Here is an 18,398-nt window from a genome sequence, read left to right on the forward strand (position 1 = left end):
ACAGTTCCGAGCGAAAACAGGAAGTATCGTTGCATTGGCCAGGTGACAAACCTCTGAAAAACCAGCTCTATCTGTTATTTCCATTTTAAAGTAGTCAATTTTCTTCTTCATTGGCTGATTGCTCCCAAGTCATAGGAATCCCCACCCAGTTGACTACTTTAAAATGGTGGAAGCCCTCAATGGCAACGTCCACGCTAAAATGGGTTATATCCATGTTGAGTCCTCTATCTATCTCTATGACAGCCACAACTCCGATTTAAACTCTTCTTTTTTTTTCAAAGTTGCAGAAATGCCAAGTTCGTCCACTTATATCAGTGCATTCGTAACAACCTAACCATTCCGAAATTTATATTCGAATTAAAAAAATCTCACGTAGCAAATTAGGGATTACATTTTTTGTTGACCAAATTCGACACTCTCATTGACCTCCATACAAAGATTCCTCACCCCGTGGGTTTATTTTCGTGGACAGATTTTTGGCGGAGTAAAAGCTCTCGCTTCACCTCTTCGATATTCACTGGCAAGACCTAGCAAAAGGCCCTGACTTCAAAATAAAAGTCTCGCAATGAAGATGGTAAAAAAATTATACTAATGGTCGAAATGACTTCCATTTTATTAGGAAATATTAGCAGACTTTTTTTGTTTAACAATATCAAGAAAGGAAAATATTTAATAGCCTTAATAGCACAAATAATATTATTAAAGGTAATGATTACTAGATAGTTATTATGGTAACAACAGTAATACAAATAACAAAACATTATTTATGATACTATTAATAATAGTAATACAAATATTAATTTCATAATTATAATAATCAACTTTAGAAAATACATTTAAATCCCATTGTTATTTAGCCCATTCGTATTGCACGATGTTCATACATTGTTCATATTGGACATACACAATTTTCTGTACATTGTGTCGCACAGTAAAAGGGGGTTTCCATTTTACTCAGGAGCACCTTTAGTTTCCAAATCCACAGTGTTTACACCCAGAGGAGTGTAGCTGCTCATTTTGCGGGCCTTAAAGAGTGGCCAATCAGCTTAAATACAATCGTTATTTTCATACTGGACATCAATAATAATAATAATAATAATATGCCATTTAGCAGACGCTTTTATCCAAAGCGACTTACAGTCATGCGTGCATACATTTTTGTGTATGGGTGGTCCCAGGGATCGAACCCACTACCTTGGCGTTACAAGCGCCGTTTCTCTACCAGCTGAGCTACAGAGGACATCCATATTGCACCGGTCATAAAATGAGCAGCGACGCTCCGCTGGGTGTAAACTCTGTGGATTTGTACACTAGAAGTGTGTCGCATTTCACTGCGACACAACGTACAGGCAATTATGTATGCAAAATGAGCAATTATGTGCGGTGCAATAAATGATAGGAGACCCACACAAAAAAACATTGTTGACCATTTAGGCTTGAAAAAATTAAAAATATACAAATAAATCACATAATATCTTATATAAATACTTTAAAGTATTCTTTGTATGATAACTAGTATAAAGTATATCGATAATTGTTCATATTTACCATCATTTTCGCCCTAATTATTCATTTACAAAGTATACAGGACAGGAGTCTTATTCTGAGTTTATGGGGATGGGAAGATGCGGAAGGGGATGCTGAGTTCGAATTAAGCAGCGCGTAGAGCAAATTTGGTGAAGACGAATGTTCTGAATGGACAACAGTAGTATCGAAAACCTGGAACAAAAAGGACATTGTCTAAGATTGGAGTGGAGGAAACGTGTGTAAATGATAAGGAATCGCTTCTCGTTGGGATGCGTTTGTTGAGTAAGGACGCATATGTGGAAAACCCGTTTGAGGTGTCAAATGGTGAAGTATGCGCTTGAAAAGTGGAGTCTGTCAGAGTGACCAGGAGCGTCTTATTTTGATTATTTGAGCAGAGGAAGATTGCGGTGGGCCTCAACATAATCCTGACAACAGAGATTTTGTGTTTTGAACTTCGAAGCAGTGGTGGAAAAAGTAACTGTTAGAAATTGCGTAATTCAAATCTGGTATTGGAATAAGAATCAAGAGATCTTCAATCCAAGCTTAATTTATTATATGCAAAATGTATGTATGATAAGTATGAAGGTTCGTATATACGGGTCCACTGAAATACCTCGCAGGGCACTCAGAGAACTGATCCATTGTTACCGGTTCTTCCTCAAATACTCTGACAGAGAGAGAGTTCCCACCTCTCTGCTGGCCAATCAGAGTAGACGCTGAGCGTGGTTTAGACTTACTCAGCCAATCCGTTGGTGCACGGGTTGGTCCCAACCCCTCTGCGCTCCACTTTTTGCACACTGTTGCCAGGCATAAGTTTATCATAACAACCTGTGGAGTCAGCACCCAAAAGACACCATTCCACTGTACTACATTCAAGGACGGTTCACAGACAACAAAGAGGCAGTGTTCGTATCTGTGAGAAATACAAGTCTTATCTATAAGAAATACAAGTTTTATCTCATCCTAGCCCCTAACGTTCCTCACATGAATCACAGCCTGTTATGTGAAACAATTTATATCAGTATAGTTCAAACCTATGCTCCTCATTAATGCATTCCTTCTAAGCTATTCATCACTTCAATCCAATTATGAGAAAACAAATCCCATCATAACCAATTGTCATACATGAGTAAAAGTATAGATACCTTAGTAGAAAGTTACTCAAATAAAAGTAAAAGTCACCCAGTAAAATACTACTTGAGTAAAATTCTAAAAGTATTTGGTTCTAAATATACTTAGGTACGAAAAGTAAATGTAAATGCTAAAATATACTTAAGTATCAAAAGTAAAAGCAGGTTGCACCATTTTCTTGTTTTTTTTAAAATGTATGGATAGCCAGGGGCACACTCAGACATCATTTACAAAAGATGCATTTGTGTTTAGTGAGTCCGCCAGATCAGAGGCAGAGGCCTCCAGAGTGGCGCAGTGGTCTAAGGCACTGCATTGCAGTGCTAGCTGTGCCACTAGAGATCCTGGTTCAAATCCAGGCTCTGTCGTAGCCGGCCGTGACCGGGAGACCCATGGGGCGGCATACAATTGGCCCAGGGTAGGGGAGGGAATGGCCGGCAGGGATGTAGCTCAGTTGGTAGAGCATGGCATTTGCAACGCCAGGGTTGTGGGTTCGTTTCCCACGGGGGGACAGTATAAAATTTTTTTAAATAATGTATGCATTCACTAACTGTAAGTCGCTTTGGATAAGAGCATCTGCTAAATGACTAAAAATTTAAAAGGGATGACCATTTTCCTGCCCCGCTAAGCATTCAAAATGTAACGAGTACTTTTGGGTGTCATGTAAAATGTGTGGAGTAAAAAGTACATTATTTTCATTAGGAATGTAGTGAAGTAAACATATAAAATAGTAAAGTACCTCAGAATACCTGAAGAGAATTCCTGGTGTGGTTTGCGCTCTGTGTCCGACCCGCTGGGTGAATGGAGGAAAAGAAGATAGTCTGTCGGTCCTGCTGTTTTTTTGATAAAGAGCAAATACCTACGCATGTTGAAGCTTGGTTATGTAAGATAAGCCGTAAGAGCTTTCGTCCCAAAACCACTGCAGTGTAAGAATTGTAAAGGATTTGGCCATGTTTCAAGTGTGTGCAGACGAACAGAGTATACTGAAGAACGGTGTGTAGAAGGACGATAGTGTTGCAATTGTGGTGGGGGGTCATGACCCCAAGTTCCTGGAGTGCCCTGTAAGGGTGACGGAAATTGAGGTGGCAAAAGTTAGAGCGGTCAATCGAATCTCCTATGTGGAGGCAATTCAAAGAATTGAGAAAACAAGTGATGCTAGTGAAGATATGGTGGTGGATACACCACAGCCTGTAGTAAATGTTTGATGCCAGACAAAGGATACCCTGTGTGTTAAAAATGTGGATTTTGTTGCATTCATTGCCACAGTTATAAACTGTACAACACAAGTTTCAAAGAAGTCGAAGAAACTGGACATTATTGTGGCTGCGGCAGAAAAGTTTTTGGGATTTTACATCTGAAGACTTGCAAGGGGTACTGGCGCCGGAAGATCCACTCTCCCAGGTTCCCCTGGAGCCTGTGTAGGGATCAGATCTGTTTTATTTATTTATTTTTAACAGAAACGTTTTTTGATTTATTTGATTTGTTTATTTTTGGGTCGTTTTTTGGTAGTTCAGTTTTTGGGGTGAATTCTGTTTCCATCCACATTAAATTGTGTGATCGTCAATATACCGAAGAAGAAGAAGTCTTATTCTGAAGGATTCCAAAAATTCGTGACCCGGAAGTACTTAGTTATTCTTGGCTGCGTCACAGCGGTATGCGATAATAACACCTCTATCGTTTGTTTGCGGATGGCCGTAATATTATAGAAGAAGAGCCACAATAACAGCACAGCTCGCTTGCCTTCACAGCAAAGAAGTAAGTTCACTTTATTATATTACTCAATACGTTTCAAGTGTAAGCTACATGTGTTACAAACAATACGTCAACTAACAATAACGAAACAGCAAGCAAGTGCTTGTTTGAGTTAGCAGCGAAACTCACGTGAAAGTTTGCAAGTACGGTTGTTGTTTTATTTCCCCCGAAGGACGGCGTATGATTTGAGGGGGAAAATGGCCACCACATCTTCTCTTCCAGAAGAGGACCTTACCTGTCCCGTATGCCGAGACATCTTCAGAGACCCAGTCATCCTCTTGTGTAGCCACAGCTTCTGTAAGGACTGTATACATGGCTACTGGAGGGAGAGAGAAATGAAGGAATGTCCAGTCTGTAGGAAAAGATCGAAACTCAGTGACGCACCCCTCAACCGGGCTTTGAAGAACCTGTGTGAGGCCTACTCGAAGGAGAAAGCATCTGCAGGTGTGCTCTGCAGTCTGCATGGGGAGAAATACAAACTTTTCTGTCGGGACCATGGACAGCCTGCATGCCTGGTGTGCCAGACTTCTGAGTTACACACAAACCACAAGTTCTGCCCCATGGACGAAGCTGCCAAAGAATATAAGGTGAGTGAAAAGTAAATGTCCTTTACATTTAGCTTTTTCCTAAATGAAAAACAACAATTATTGCACACCACTGCTTAGTGTAGGTGCTGCTGCCCTTTAGAGAAAATGTCTTAGATTATCAGTAAACTGATATATTTTAGCATTTTCCTGTTGCATTCCAGGAGTCTGTGCTGAAGCTCCTACAGAACAAACTGGAGGTCCTTGAGGCAGACAGTCGAACTTGTGTCCAAACGGCAGAAACTATCAAGGTAAGAAAACGGAGCGACTTTTGGCTTTTATGTTTCTGTATTAGTTTCCCTTAGCCAGCAGATCCGACTCCGTTTGTTACAGCTGCACTAGGGTCGGACTGCCTTCATGTGTAGATTTAGACACTGCAGAGCCAGCGTGAGATATGGCTCGCAAAATGTACCTCAGTCTAGAGATGAGAAATGCGTTCTACTCCGAATTGTCCCATTATCCCAACTGTTACACCGAGAAGATTGTACGACTATACATTATACAAAAAATGCATAAAAAAACATCCCACTCCTTCAGTCAGAGTTCAAATCACATCCCTCTCACAGGGAATCTCGCAAAACTCAAATACGTGTGAGAAGAGAGAGACTCCTCATCAAAAATAATAGAATGGATGGAGTAGATTCGGCGGGCACCAACCAGTTGATCCAATTCTTCACGTATATCATTTCCATTCACTTCTGGCGCCACACCAGAGATGACACCCTTGATAGGTGCCCTGCTTTGAAGATCCACACAAAATACGTTCAATCAAATTTATTTGTAAAGCCCTTTTTACATCAGCAGATGTCACACAGTGCTATACAGAAACCCAGCCTAAAACCCCAAACAGAAAGCAATGCAGATATAGAATCACTGTGGCTAGGACAAACTCCATAGAAAGGCAGAAACCTAGGAAGAAACCTAGAGGAACCAGACTCTGAAGGGTGGCCAGTCCCCTTCTGGCTGTGCCGGGTGGAAAGTATAACAGTACATGGCCATTAAGGGCAGATTTTTCTCCAAGATGTTCAAATGTTCATAGATGACCAGCAGGGTCAAATAATAATCACAGTGCTTGTAGTGGTTGCAACAGGTCAGTACATCAGGAGTAACTGTCACTTGGCTTTTCGTAGCCGGGTGTTGAGGTTGAAATAGCAGCTGCGGTAGAGAGAGAGAGTTGAAAACAGCAGGTCTGGGACAAGGTAGCACGTCCAGTGAACAGGTCAGGGTTCCATAGAAGAATTGAAACTGGAGCAGCAGCACGACCAGGTGGACTGGGGACAGCAAGGAGTCATCAGGCCAGGTAGTCCTAAGGCATGGTCCTAGGGTTCAGGTCCTCCGGGAGGGGAGGGAGGGAGAGAGAGAATTAGAGGGAGCATACTTAAATTCACACAGGACATTGGATAAGACAGGAGAATAACACCAGATATAACAGACTGACCCTATCCCCCTGGCACATAGACTATTGCAGCATAGGTACTGGAGGCTAAGACGGGGGGGGTCGGGAGACACTGTGGCCCCGTCCGACGATACCCGCGGACATGGCCAACCAGGCTGGATATAACCCCACCCACTTTGCCAAAGCACAGCCCCCACACCAACAGAGGGATATCAACAGACCACCAACCTACTACCCTGAGACAAGGCTGAGTATAGCCTACGAAGATCTCCTCCACTCAACAAGCCAGAGGGGGCGACAAACCGGACAGGAAGATCACGTCAGTGACTCAACCCACTCAAGTGATGCACCCCTCCTAGGGACTGCATGGAACGCACCAGTAGGCCAGTGACTCAGCCCCCGTAATAGGGTCAGAGGCAGAGAATCCCAATGGAGAGACGGGAACCGGCCTGGCAGAGACACGAAGGGCGATTTGTCGCTCCAGTGCCTTTCCGTTCACCTTCGCACCCCTGGGCCAGACTACACTCAATCATAGGTGTCTCTGCCTGGCCGGTTCCCGTCTCTCCATTGGGATTCTCTGCCTCTGACCCTCTTCAGTAAAGATTTAAAGGTCGAGACCGAGTCTGCGTCTCTCACATGGATAGGCAGACCATTCCATAAAAATTGAGCTTTATAGGAGAAAGCCCTTCCTCCAGCTGTTTGCTTAGAAATTCTAGGAACAATAAGGAGGCCTGGGTGTTGTGACCGTAGTGTACGTGTAGGTATGTACGGCAGGACCAAATCGGAGAGATGGGTAGGAGCAAGCCCATGTAATGCTTTGTAGGTTAGCGGTAAAACCTTGAAATCAGCCCTAGCCTTAACAGGAAGCCATTGTAGAGAGGGTAGCACTGGAGTAATATGATCACATTTTTGGGTTCTAGTCAAGATTCTAGCAGCCGTGTTTAGCACTAACTGAAGTTTATTTTGTGCTTTATCCGGGTAGCCGGAGATTAGAGCATTGCAGTAGTCTAATCTAGAAGTGACAAAAGCATGGATTAGCTTTTCTGCATCATTATTTGACAAAATGTTTCTGATTTTTGCAATGTTACGAAGATGGAAAAAACTGACCTTGAAATATTCGTGATATGTTCGTAAAAAAAGAGATCAGGGTCCAGAGTAACGCCGAGGTCCTTCACAATTTTTTTTGAGACGACTGTACAACCATCAAGATTAATTGTCAGATCCAACAGACGATCTCTTTGTTTCTTGGGACCTAGAACTAGCATCTCTGTTTTGTCCGAGTTTAAAAGTAAAACATTTGCTGCCATCCACTTCCTTATGTCTGAAACACAGGCTTCCATGGTAGGCAATTTTGGGGCTTCACCATTTCATCGAAATGTACAGCTGTGTGTCGTCTGCATAGCAATGAAAGTTAACATTGTTTTTCCGAATGACATCACCAAGAGGTAAAATATATAGTGAAAACAATAGTGGTCCTAAAACGGAACCTTGAGGGACACGTACAATTGATTTGTCAGAGGACAAACCATCCACAGAGAATAACTGATATCTTTCCGACAGATAAGATCTAAACCAGACAAGAACTTGTCCATGTAGACCGATTAAGGTTTCCAATCTCTCCAAAAGAATGTGGTGATCGATGGTGTCAAAAGCAGCACTAAGGTCTAGGAGCACGAGGACAGATGCAGAGCCTTGGTCTGACGCCATTAAAAGGTAATTTACAACCTTCACGAGCGCAGTCTCAGTTCTATGATGGGGTCTAAAACCAGACTGAAGCGTTTCGAATACATTATTTGTCTTCAGGAAGGCAGTGAGTTGCTGTACAACAGCTTTTTCTAAAAACTTTGAGAGGAATGGGAGTTTCGATATAGGCTGATTTTTTTATTTATTTAATTTTTTACCTTTTCTGGGTCGAGGTTTGGCTTTTTCAAGAGAGGCTTTATTACTGCCACTTTTAGTGAGTTTAATACACATCCAGTGGATAGGGAGCCATTTATTATGTTCGATTCCGAAATCTTCTTGAGGTGCAGAGCACTCTCCTTCTGTTCCATAGATGCGCAGAAAACCAAAATAAGCCCATTCCTCGTTACTGTCACCGACGCCACCCTTATCCAACGCATCCATGGTTTTTCATAGACTTCAAACTGATCTCCCAGGTAACATCAATCCAAAACCCTTACTCCGACCACAAAACCCTTATTCCGACCACAAAATAATCACAACTATGGTTGGATTTACTAGATTCCATGACCACTTTACTTCTCTTATTTCCTTTTGTATTTTATATATATATTGTAATTCAATTCTTCTCACTCATCTCCACTCGACACGCCATCTGATTCAAACAGAACATCCACTTGCGCCATTTTCCCTTCCAACGTCACGTCTCCGGCACGTAGCGGTGAACAACAAAGTAGCTGATAGGCTGACACTGCCATTCCAAAATGGCTGCTGTGGCTTCTGCTACCTAGCATGAGGACAAAAAAAGGGCAGTTTTCCGGAAAACTAGCAGTCGTTCAATCTTCTCGGTGTAACAGATGGGATAATTTGGAGTACAAGGCATTTTTCATCACTGGATTGAGGTATGTTTTCTGAGCCATATCTCACACCGGCTCCGTGGTGTCTTAAAAAGGAAGCCTGTCTGACCCTAGTGCAGCTGTAAGCAAGCGGGCCGTATCTGCTGGCTAAGTTTCCCTTAGTTCCCTGGATTTGTGGATGAACCGTATGACCTCAGAGAATAACTAACAATAGTAGTGGGGTTACAAAATTCCACAGACTATCCACACTGACACTAATCCTGGTCGGGGGATTCCCGGATTTCCACGAAATTCCCTCTCAATTCCATCAATCTTGCAACCAGGATTTCTGGTAAACCGGGGAATTTTGTGAAAGTTACGGACGTTTTCCAACCCTAAATAGTAGTAATGTTATTAGAGATATTTTGTTTGTAAGTGGACTGAAATAGGTGCCGGTACTCATCATATTTTAGAGCCAATATTCTATAAGAGGTGCCTGTACTGCAAGCAGTAGAACATTTTGAGGTACCGGTGCTCTACTGGCGTACACCCCGTACACATACCGGGCGTGTCTGAGAATAGACTCTCAATGCTCCCGTCCAACAGGCGGTATCGCTGCATCAAGGCTCAGACAAACAGACTCCTTAAACGGCTTCTGTCCGCTGGCCATAAGACTGTTAAATGGCTAACAACTACTGCTCTCCCTCTCCCACAGGCTATCCACACTGACACTATGCCCATTCACAGGTCTCTAGCCACTCAATTAGATGTATTACTCCATTACGCGGCTGTCTATTGATTGTGATTACCATTAGTATTTATCCTGCTACTTGTCACTTTTACTCCTGTTTACATGTGTATATATTACCATAAGTATTCACACTGAACAAAAATATAAACGCAACATGGAAAGTCCTGGTCCCATGTTTCATGAGCTGAAATAAAAGATCCCACGTGTTTACATCCCTGTTAGTGAGCATTTCTCCTTTGCCAAGATAATCCATCCACCTGACAGGTGTGGCATATCAAGAAGCTGATTTATTTCACCTTTATTTAACCAGGTAAGCCAGTTGAGAACAAGTTCTCATTTACAACTGCGACCTGGCCAAGATAAAGCAAAGCAGTGCGGTTTAAAAACGACAACAACACAGAGTTACATATGGGGTAAACAAAACGTACAGTCAAAAACACAATAGAAAAATAGAAAATCTATATACAGTGTGTGCAAATGTAGTACGTTTTGGAGGTAAGGCAATAAATAGGCCATAGTGGAAAATAATTACAATTTAGTATTAACACTGGAATGATAGATGTGCAGAAGATGATGTGCAAATAGAGATACTGGGGTTCAAATGAACAAAATAAATAACAATATGGGGATGAGGTAGTTGCGTGGGCTAATTACAGAAGGGCTGTGTACAGGTGCAGTGATCAGTAAGGTGCTCTGACAACTGATGCTTAAAGTTATTGAGGGAGATAAGAGTCTCCAGCTTCAGAGATTTTTGCAGTTCGTTCCAGTCATTGGCAGCAGAGAACTGGAAGAAATGGCGGCCATAGGAGGTGTTGGCTTTGGGGATGACCAGTGAGATATACCTGCTGGAGCGCATACTACGGGTGGGTGTTGCTATGGTGACCAATGAGCTAAGATAAGGCGGGATTTGCCTAGCGGTGATTTATAGATGACCTGGAGCCGGTGGGTTTGGTGACGAATATGTAGTGAGGGCCAGCCAACGAGAGCATACAGGTCACAGTGGTGGGTAGTGTATGGTGCTTTGGTGACAAAACGGATGACACTGTGATAGACTACATCCAATTTGCTGAGTAGAGTGTTGGAGGCTATTTTACAAATGACATCGCCGAAGTCAAGGGCATGTTTGGCAGCATGAGTGAAGGAGGCTTTGTTGCGAAATAGGAAGCCGATTCTAGATTTAACTTTGGATTGGAGATGCTTAATGTGAGTCTGGAAGGAAAGTCTACGGTCTAACCAGACACCTAGGTATTTGTAGTTGTCCACATATTCTAAGTCAGACCCGCCGAGAGTAGTGATTCTAGTCGGGCGGGCGGGTGCCAGCAGCGTTCGATTGAAGAACATGCATTTAGTTTTACTAGCGTTTTAAGAGCAGTTGGAGGCTACGGAAGGAGTGTTGTATGGCATTGAAGCTCGTTTGGAGGTTTGTTAACACAGTGTCCAAATGAAGGGCCAGATGTATACAAAATGGTGTCGTCTGCGTAGAGGTGGATCTTAGTCACCAGCAGCAAGAGCGATATCATTGATATACACAGAGAATAGAATCGGCCCGAGAATTGAACCCTGTGGCACCCCCATAGAGACTGCCAGAGGTCCAGACAACAGGCCCTCTGATTTGACACATTGAACTCTATCTGAGAATTACATTTTACATTTTAGTCATTTAGCAGACGCTCTTATCCAGAGCGACTTACAGTTAGTGAGTGCATACATTATTTTATTTTTCATACTGGCCCCCCGTGGGAATCGAACCCACAACCCTGGAGTTGCAAACGCCATGCTCTACCAACTGGGCTACATCCCTGCCGGCCATTCCCCTCCCCTACCCTGGACGACGCTGGGCCAATTGTGCGCCGCCCCATGGGTCTCCCGGTCGCGGCCGGCTACGACAGAGCCTGGATTCGAACCAGGATCTCTAGTAGCACAGCCTTAGACCACTGCGCCACTCGGGAGTAGAGAAGTAGTTAGTGAACCAGGCGAGGCAGTCGTGGAGGAGTATTTCTGTCTGAAATGAAGCCCTTTGTGGGGGGAAAACTCATTCTGAATGGCTGGGCCTGGCTCCCCAGTGGGTGGGCCCCTACCCAGTCATGTGAAATACATAGATTAGGGCCCGATGATTTTATTCCAATTGACTGATTTCCTTCAATGAACTGTAACTCAGTAAAATCTTTGAAATTGTTGCATGTTGCGTTTATATTTTTGTACAGTGTTGTCGTGACGTGACACACTTTAATGTATAACTGTTATTTATCGAATCAACTTACTATGTTTCATTGTCACTCGATTAAATTCATCATGTAACAATGAACTCATTAGGAATTTGGGGCACCATGGAATAAGTTGTTTAACGAGTTACCATCTCCCGAATTAAACTCTTAGGTGTGTGTGTGTTATATATTGATAACTGTCACTTATTAAATAATTACCTCTTATCAGTCTCATTCTGAACGTCGCATAATCCTTGAACCTGCAAGAACCCTAACCTTATTGATGAATCAGCAATACACAAATTGGCTTAATTATTTATTTACTAACTAAATAATAACACAATACAAACACACACACACACAGGTTATTGATTACTAACGTAATACAATGAAAACAGGTCCCTAGTGGACTGGACTAACATTAGCATGAATGCTTGGAAGGGAGAGACAGATTCAAACTATCGTTGATACTTTGGAAACTACGCTCACGGAAATACAAATGTTTAGCACCAGCTCATTCGGATTAGAAATGCAACATGTATTTACGTGTAGCTGTCCTCGATAGTTGAGTTGATGATGTAGGGCTCTGGTTTGCCCACCAGAGATCCCAATGTCCTTGGTAGAGTTTCTGGTCATAGTGGTGGTTAGGATGGATACTTCAGCGTACCCTGTAGTTCGTGGAGTTGGTCTGTTAGAATAGATACTTCAGATGTACCAACGGTTGTCTGAGAGGGATTGTCCTTCCCAACTTGTCTTTAGTGAAAGTTCTCTAGACGACTATACATGCCAGCTGCAGATTGAGATGATCTAGTGCGCTGTCTTCTTCACCTCGTGTAGAGGTTGAGTTTCAGAGTTTCACCATTTTGTCAAGTTTAGCTCACGCTTCACGTCTGCTGGTCTGTCAACAGTTTTAAGCCGTGGGGCATCCTGGTCTAACCATTTTAAGCCGTGTAGCTTCAGCTTCACGCTTCCTGGTCTGGTAGAAATTCAACCATTTGCAACATCCGGCTTATACCGTAATCTGTTTGGTCTGAGATTAATTTCGTCACAAGGGGATTTATACTTGAGTAGAAAAGGGGGCGTTTCATCATGTTTGCTCATCTGGGTGTGGCCACTGACTGAGAACAAATCAATATGGAAAACAATCATCTAGAATGCTAAAATCACATTATCTTCACAAAAGTATTATTATACTTAATCATTCGTTTTATACAACAATTAGATGCAAACCGCATAACTGGGAAGTGTACACTCAGAGATACAGTTATGTTGTTTCACCGTCTTTAATGACATCACAACATAGTAATGAATTTGACATGATTGTTCTTTGAGTTGCCACCAACCATTTCCCACATTCTTTGAGGTATGAATATTGTTTCATTATCCACTTTTAGATGTTGGAGTCTTGGCGGGAAGACTTCCTTTGTTCCACAGGGAAATTCCCTCTCCCAGTACTGCATGGCACAGACAATAAAGTTTCTGTAAGGAATTTACGGCCGGTCATAAAACTGGCCCCCAGGAAAGGGGTGTTAAAACCTTTGCCTAGCCGGCATCTTTGATCCTCAACCCATGAGGGCAAGTCATGACAGTGTGTGTGTGTATATATATATATATATTTATATTTATTTATTTATTTATTTATTTATTTATTTATTCCTGGTACCAGTCACTTTTCAGCCATTACATGTATATCCTACTACCAGTCACTTTTTATGTATAAACCCACCTCAACCACTCCAGTACCCCTGAACATTAAATAAGGTACTGGCACTGACCTGTATATACAAACACTCCAGTATCCCTGAACATTAAATAAGGTACTGACACTGACCTGTATATACTTGCAGTCTTGTTATTTAACTCTCGTCGTAGTTCTTGTGTGGTTTTTATTCTTACTTTTATTTTGTATTTATTATTATTATTATTATTATCACTGTATTGTTGGGAAAGAGCTCTCAAGGTAAGAATTTCACTGTACTGTTGTATCCTGTGCACGTGGTGAATAAACTTTGAAACTCAACTCAAGCACTGGATATTTGTCTTCAGAGCCAGGCCCTGTCCACAGAGAGGAAAATTAGAGAACAGTTTGAGGAGCTTCACCAGTTTCTACGAAATGAAACGGTATTCAGGATAGCTGCCCTGAAGCAGGACGAAGATTACAAGAGTCAAATGATGAAGAGGAAGATTGAGGAGATGAACAGAGAGATATCGTCCCTTTCTGACACCATCCGAACCCTAGAGGAGGAGCTAGGGGCTGAAAACATTTATTTGCTACAGGTAAGAAAATAAAAAAAGATCTCCCTCTGTTTTTAAGTAGAGATGGTACTGCTGCAACTTGATAATGTCGTTGATGTTAATATTTAATCTGATACTTTGTTGTTCTGCAGGACTATGAGGTCATCAAGAAAAGGTAAGTGATCTGCCTCTTGTTTCTCTATCGTCTGTGGTTCTGACCCCTAACCGTACAGCAGCACTGACTCCTTAATGTTCTCCCAGAGTTCAGTGCATATTGCCAGATCCAGAGAGGGTTACTGGAGCGCTGATCGACGTGGCCAGACACCTGGGCAACCTGCAGTTCAGAGTCTGGGAGAACATGCAGGAGATTGTTGAGTACAGTGAGTACTATTTTTATGATGATGATAATAATACATACGTAGGAGTTACGGTACCTTCGGAAAGTATTCAGACCCCTTACATAAGTATTCAGACCCTTTACTCAGTACTTTGTTGAAGCACCTTTGGCAGCTTGACTTTTTCCACATTTTGTTACGTTACAGCCTTACTCTAAAATTGATTAAATAGTTTTTTGTCGTCATCAACCTACACACAATACCCCATAATGACAAAGCAAAAACAGGTTTTTAAAATTAAATATTACATTTACATAAGTATTCAGACCCTTTACTCAGTACTTGGTTGAAGCACCTTTGGCAGCAATTACAGCCTCAAGTCTTCTTGGGTATGATGCTACAAGCTTGGCACACCTGTATTTGGGGAGTTTCTCCCATTCTTCTCTGTAGATCCTCTCTAGCTCTGTCAGGTTGTATGGGGAGCGTTGCTGCACAGCTATTTTCAGGTCTCTCCAGAGATGTTCGATCAGGTTCAACTCTGGGCTCTGGCTGGGCTACTCAAGGACATTCAGAGACTTGTCCCGAAGCCACTCCTGCATTGTCTTGGCTGTATGCTTACTGTCGTTGCACCAGTCTGAGGTCCTGAGAGCTCTGGAGCAGGTTTTTATCAAGGCTCTCTCTGTACTTTGCTCCGTTCATCTTTCCCTCGATCCTGACTAGTCTCCCAGTCCCTGCCGCTGAAAAACATCCCCACAGCATGATGCTGGCACCACCATGCTTCACCGTAGGAATGTGACGCTTGGCATTCAGGCCAAAGAGTTCAATCTTGGTTTCATTAGACCAGAGAATCTTGTTTCTCATGGTCTGAGAGTCTTTAGGTGCCTTTTGGCAAACTCCAAGCGGGCTGTCATGTGCCTTTTTACTGAGGAGTGGCTTCCGTCTGGCCACTACCATAAAGGCCTGATTTGGTGGAGTGCTGCAGTGGTGGTTGTCCTTCTGGAAGGTTCTCCCATCTCCACAGAGGAACTCTAGAGCTCTGTCAGAGTAACCATCGGGATCTTGGTCACCTCCCTGAAGAAGGCCCTTCTCCCCTGATTGCTCAGTTTGGCTGGGCAGCCAGCTCTAGGAAGAGTTTTGATGGTTCCAAACTTATTTCATTTAAGAATGATGGAGGCCACTGTGTTCTTGGGGACCTTCAATGCTGCAGAAATGTTTTGGTACGGACAATTCCTTCGATCTAATGGCTTGGTTTTTGTTCTGACATGCACTGTCAACTGTGGGACCTTTATATAGACAGGTGTGTGCCTTTCCAAATCATGTCCAATCAGTTTAATTTACCACAGGTGGACTCCAATCAAGTTGTAGAAACATCTCAATGATGATCAATGGAAACAGGATGCACCTGAGCTCAATTTCGAATCTCATAGCAAAGGGTCTGAATACTTATGTAAATAAGGTGTTTCTGGCCTTTTTTTAAATTATATAAATGTGCAAAAATGTGTAACTTGTTTTTGCTTTGTCATTATGGGATATTGTGTGTAGATTGCATTTTATCCATTTTAGAATAAGGCTGTAACGTAACAAAATGTGGAAAAAGTCAAGGGGTCTGAATACTTTCAGAATGCACTGTATATAGCGCTTTTCAAGGACCCAAAGTTGCTTTACAATTGTATAAAATAAAAATACCAAATACAAATTAATAAAACAAATATCACGCTTTTATTATTTCAATATGTGTAAAACATGGGATGCAATCCTCAAGGGAAAAAAAAAAGTAATATCAGTTTTGTATAAAAATGACCTAGTCATACTACTACGAGTCCCCACTTTAAAATAATATATCTGTGTTCTCTCTACTCAGCTCCTGTGATTCTGGACCCCAACACTGCTCACCCAGATCTCATCCTGTCTGGTGACCTGACCAGCTTCACATGCAGACTCAGTGACGACCAACAGCAGCTTCCTGACAACCCAGAGAGGTTTAAACACCGCTATGCTGTCCTGGGCTCAGAGGGCTTCAGCTCCGGGATACACAGCTGGGACGTAGAGGTTGGGGATAGCAAAGAGTGGGCGGTCGGGGTAGCCATAGAGTCTTGCGATAGGAAGGAGACGTCTCGGTGGCATATTAGTGGAGTCTGGTATGTACTCTCAAGAGAAGGGAGTGACTATATTGACCAAGTGTCACCAAATGCTTGTTACTGTCTTGAACCCTTTAAAGTGAAACCCCAGAGGATCAGAGTGCAGCTGGACTGGGACAAAGAAACGGTGTCACTTTCTGATCCGGTCAATAACCAACGTATTGGGTGTTTCTTCAAAAACCCTCAGATATTTTCACTGAGTTTCACTGAGAGAATTTTTCCCTTCCTCAGTGGGGACTATGTCAGGGTTATGCCAGTGAAGGCCTCTGTAACAGTATAGTACAGTTAGAGCTGATAATTGCACAAGTTGTTTTGTTTGAAAACAAAACTACAGGCTTTAAAGGCAATTTCACACAAACGATTGCTGTGGGGAAAATTGTTGACCAATTTCAAATGCATAAAATTGAAATGAATCAGTTTATTGTTAACTTTAATGTCTATTAATATCAGTAACCCTTGTTTGATGATAGACATGAGAACTGCAGGTTTTGTTTTATTTGTTGTTTTTTCAGGGTGTTTGTGCCTGCTGCTGAATCTCATTCAACATCGACTTAATGGGACAGATTTGAAATGTATCTTGTTTTCTAATTTGAATGCCAGGTGTACTGAACGCATCTATCCTTTTTGGCCTATTGAATCGTTTTGGCTTGGGAAATGTTACTGTTGTTCAGTTCATCTTCTTGTTAAGTATCCACTAACCACATATGTTATAGCAATCTGTCAGTCAATCATTAGTTGATGCAACGGTCTGAGCAGGGGAACACCACCTTTGACTCAGACTGTCTGTGACTGAGCTCTTCCTCCCACTCACCCCCTCTCACTTCCGGATTTCATCCTTCTGGTTTTTATTTACATTTGCTGTTTCATTGTTTAGCTTTTTAAGAGCTTTGAGATTTATTCTCTATCAGTAACGGTCTTCCTGTCTGTGAAGTCTGCTAACGGTCTTCCTGTCTGTGAAGTCTGCTAACGGTCTTCCTGTCTGTGAAGTCTGCTAACGGTCTTCCTGTCTGTGAAGTCTGCTAACGGTCTTCCTGTCTGTGAAGTCTGCTAACGGTCTTCCTGTCTGTGAAGTCTGCTAACGGTCTTCTAGTGTAATGTAAGTCAAGTCATTGCTGCAGTGTTTTAAACCATGGTCATGTTTTACAGCCTTTGTCATGTATTAAGACAGTTTTCATTTTATACGTTACATTACAGTTATATCTGTGGTCGTCTCTGACTTTACATTTTACATTTCAGTCATTTAGCAGACGCTCTTACCCAGAGCGACTTACAGGAGTGAATGCATACATTTTCTAACCTTTTTTTTGTGCTGGTCCTCTGGGACAGCAACCCCCATTCTGAAATGACACTTCTTCAGAAATAATGTAGTCTAGGGAGCTAGGATATATCCGTTAGCTAACCATTTACAGTAACATTTCATTAATAGGTCAATAAACATATTTTTTGTGACTCTCTTATCATTTAAAATCTAAAATAAATGGAGAAATATTACTATATTGGCACTAATAGATTAATTAATAGCTATTAACAGATGGCATAGTATATGAATACAATTAAGTTAGACTGGTGAACTCCTACTCTGAAGGGACAGGAAGTTCCGGCTGTGCATTTGGCCAATGACAGGCATTCCACATTTAACCCACCCACTTGTGAAAATCGAAATATCAAGTAGTTTTTTGGTTTATCTTGCAAAAATGAGAATAAAAAAACAAGCCATTTTTCAGTTTTTGAAATAAATCTATACAGTACCAGTCAAAAGTTTGGACACACCTACTCATTTAAGGGTTTTTCTTTATTTTTTACTATTTTCTATATTTTAGAATAATAGTGAA

General features: G+C 42.0%; 1 protein-coding gene across 1 annotated transcript; it reads left to right on the top strand.

Moving 5' to 3' along the window:
* The first annotated feature begins 4,292 nt into the window (after positions 1-4,292).
* LOC311100230 (zinc-binding protein A33-like) lies at positions 4,293-18,289 on the top strand. Its single transcript, XM_084141050.1, has 7 exons — positions 4,293-4,410; positions 4,580-4,994; positions 5,156-5,242; positions 13,905-14,135; positions 14,246-14,268; positions 14,355-14,473; positions 16,290-18,289. Exons 2-7 carry the CDS (start codon positions 4,605-4,607, stop codon positions 16,844-16,846), a joined length of 1,407 nt encoding a protein of 468 aa, XP_083997176.1. The 5' UTR covers positions 4,293-4,410; positions 4,580-4,604; the 3' UTR covers positions 16,847-18,289.
* Positions 18,290-18,398: the final 109 nt, after the last annotated feature.

Source organism: Coregonus lavaretus, assembly GCF_964263955.1.
Source record: "Coregonus lavaretus genome assembly, chromosome: 24".
Taxonomy (NCBI): Eukaryota; Metazoa; Chordata; class Actinopteri; order Salmoniformes; family Salmonidae; genus Coregonus; species Coregonus lavaretus.

Coding starts and splice junctions, on each gene's coding strand:
- LOC311100230 (XM_084141050.1), top strand. CDS start 4,605: ATGGCCACCACATCTTCTCTTCCAGAAGAGGACCTTACCTGTCCCGTA. Junction 4,995..5,155: donor AAGCTGCCAAAGAATATAAG/GTGAGTGAAAAG, acceptor GTTGCATTCCAG/GAGTCTGTGCTGAAGCTCCT. Junction 5,243..13,904: donor AAACGGCAGAAACTATCAAG/GTAAGAAAACGG, acceptor ATTTGTCTTCAG/AGCCAGGCCCTGTCCACAGA.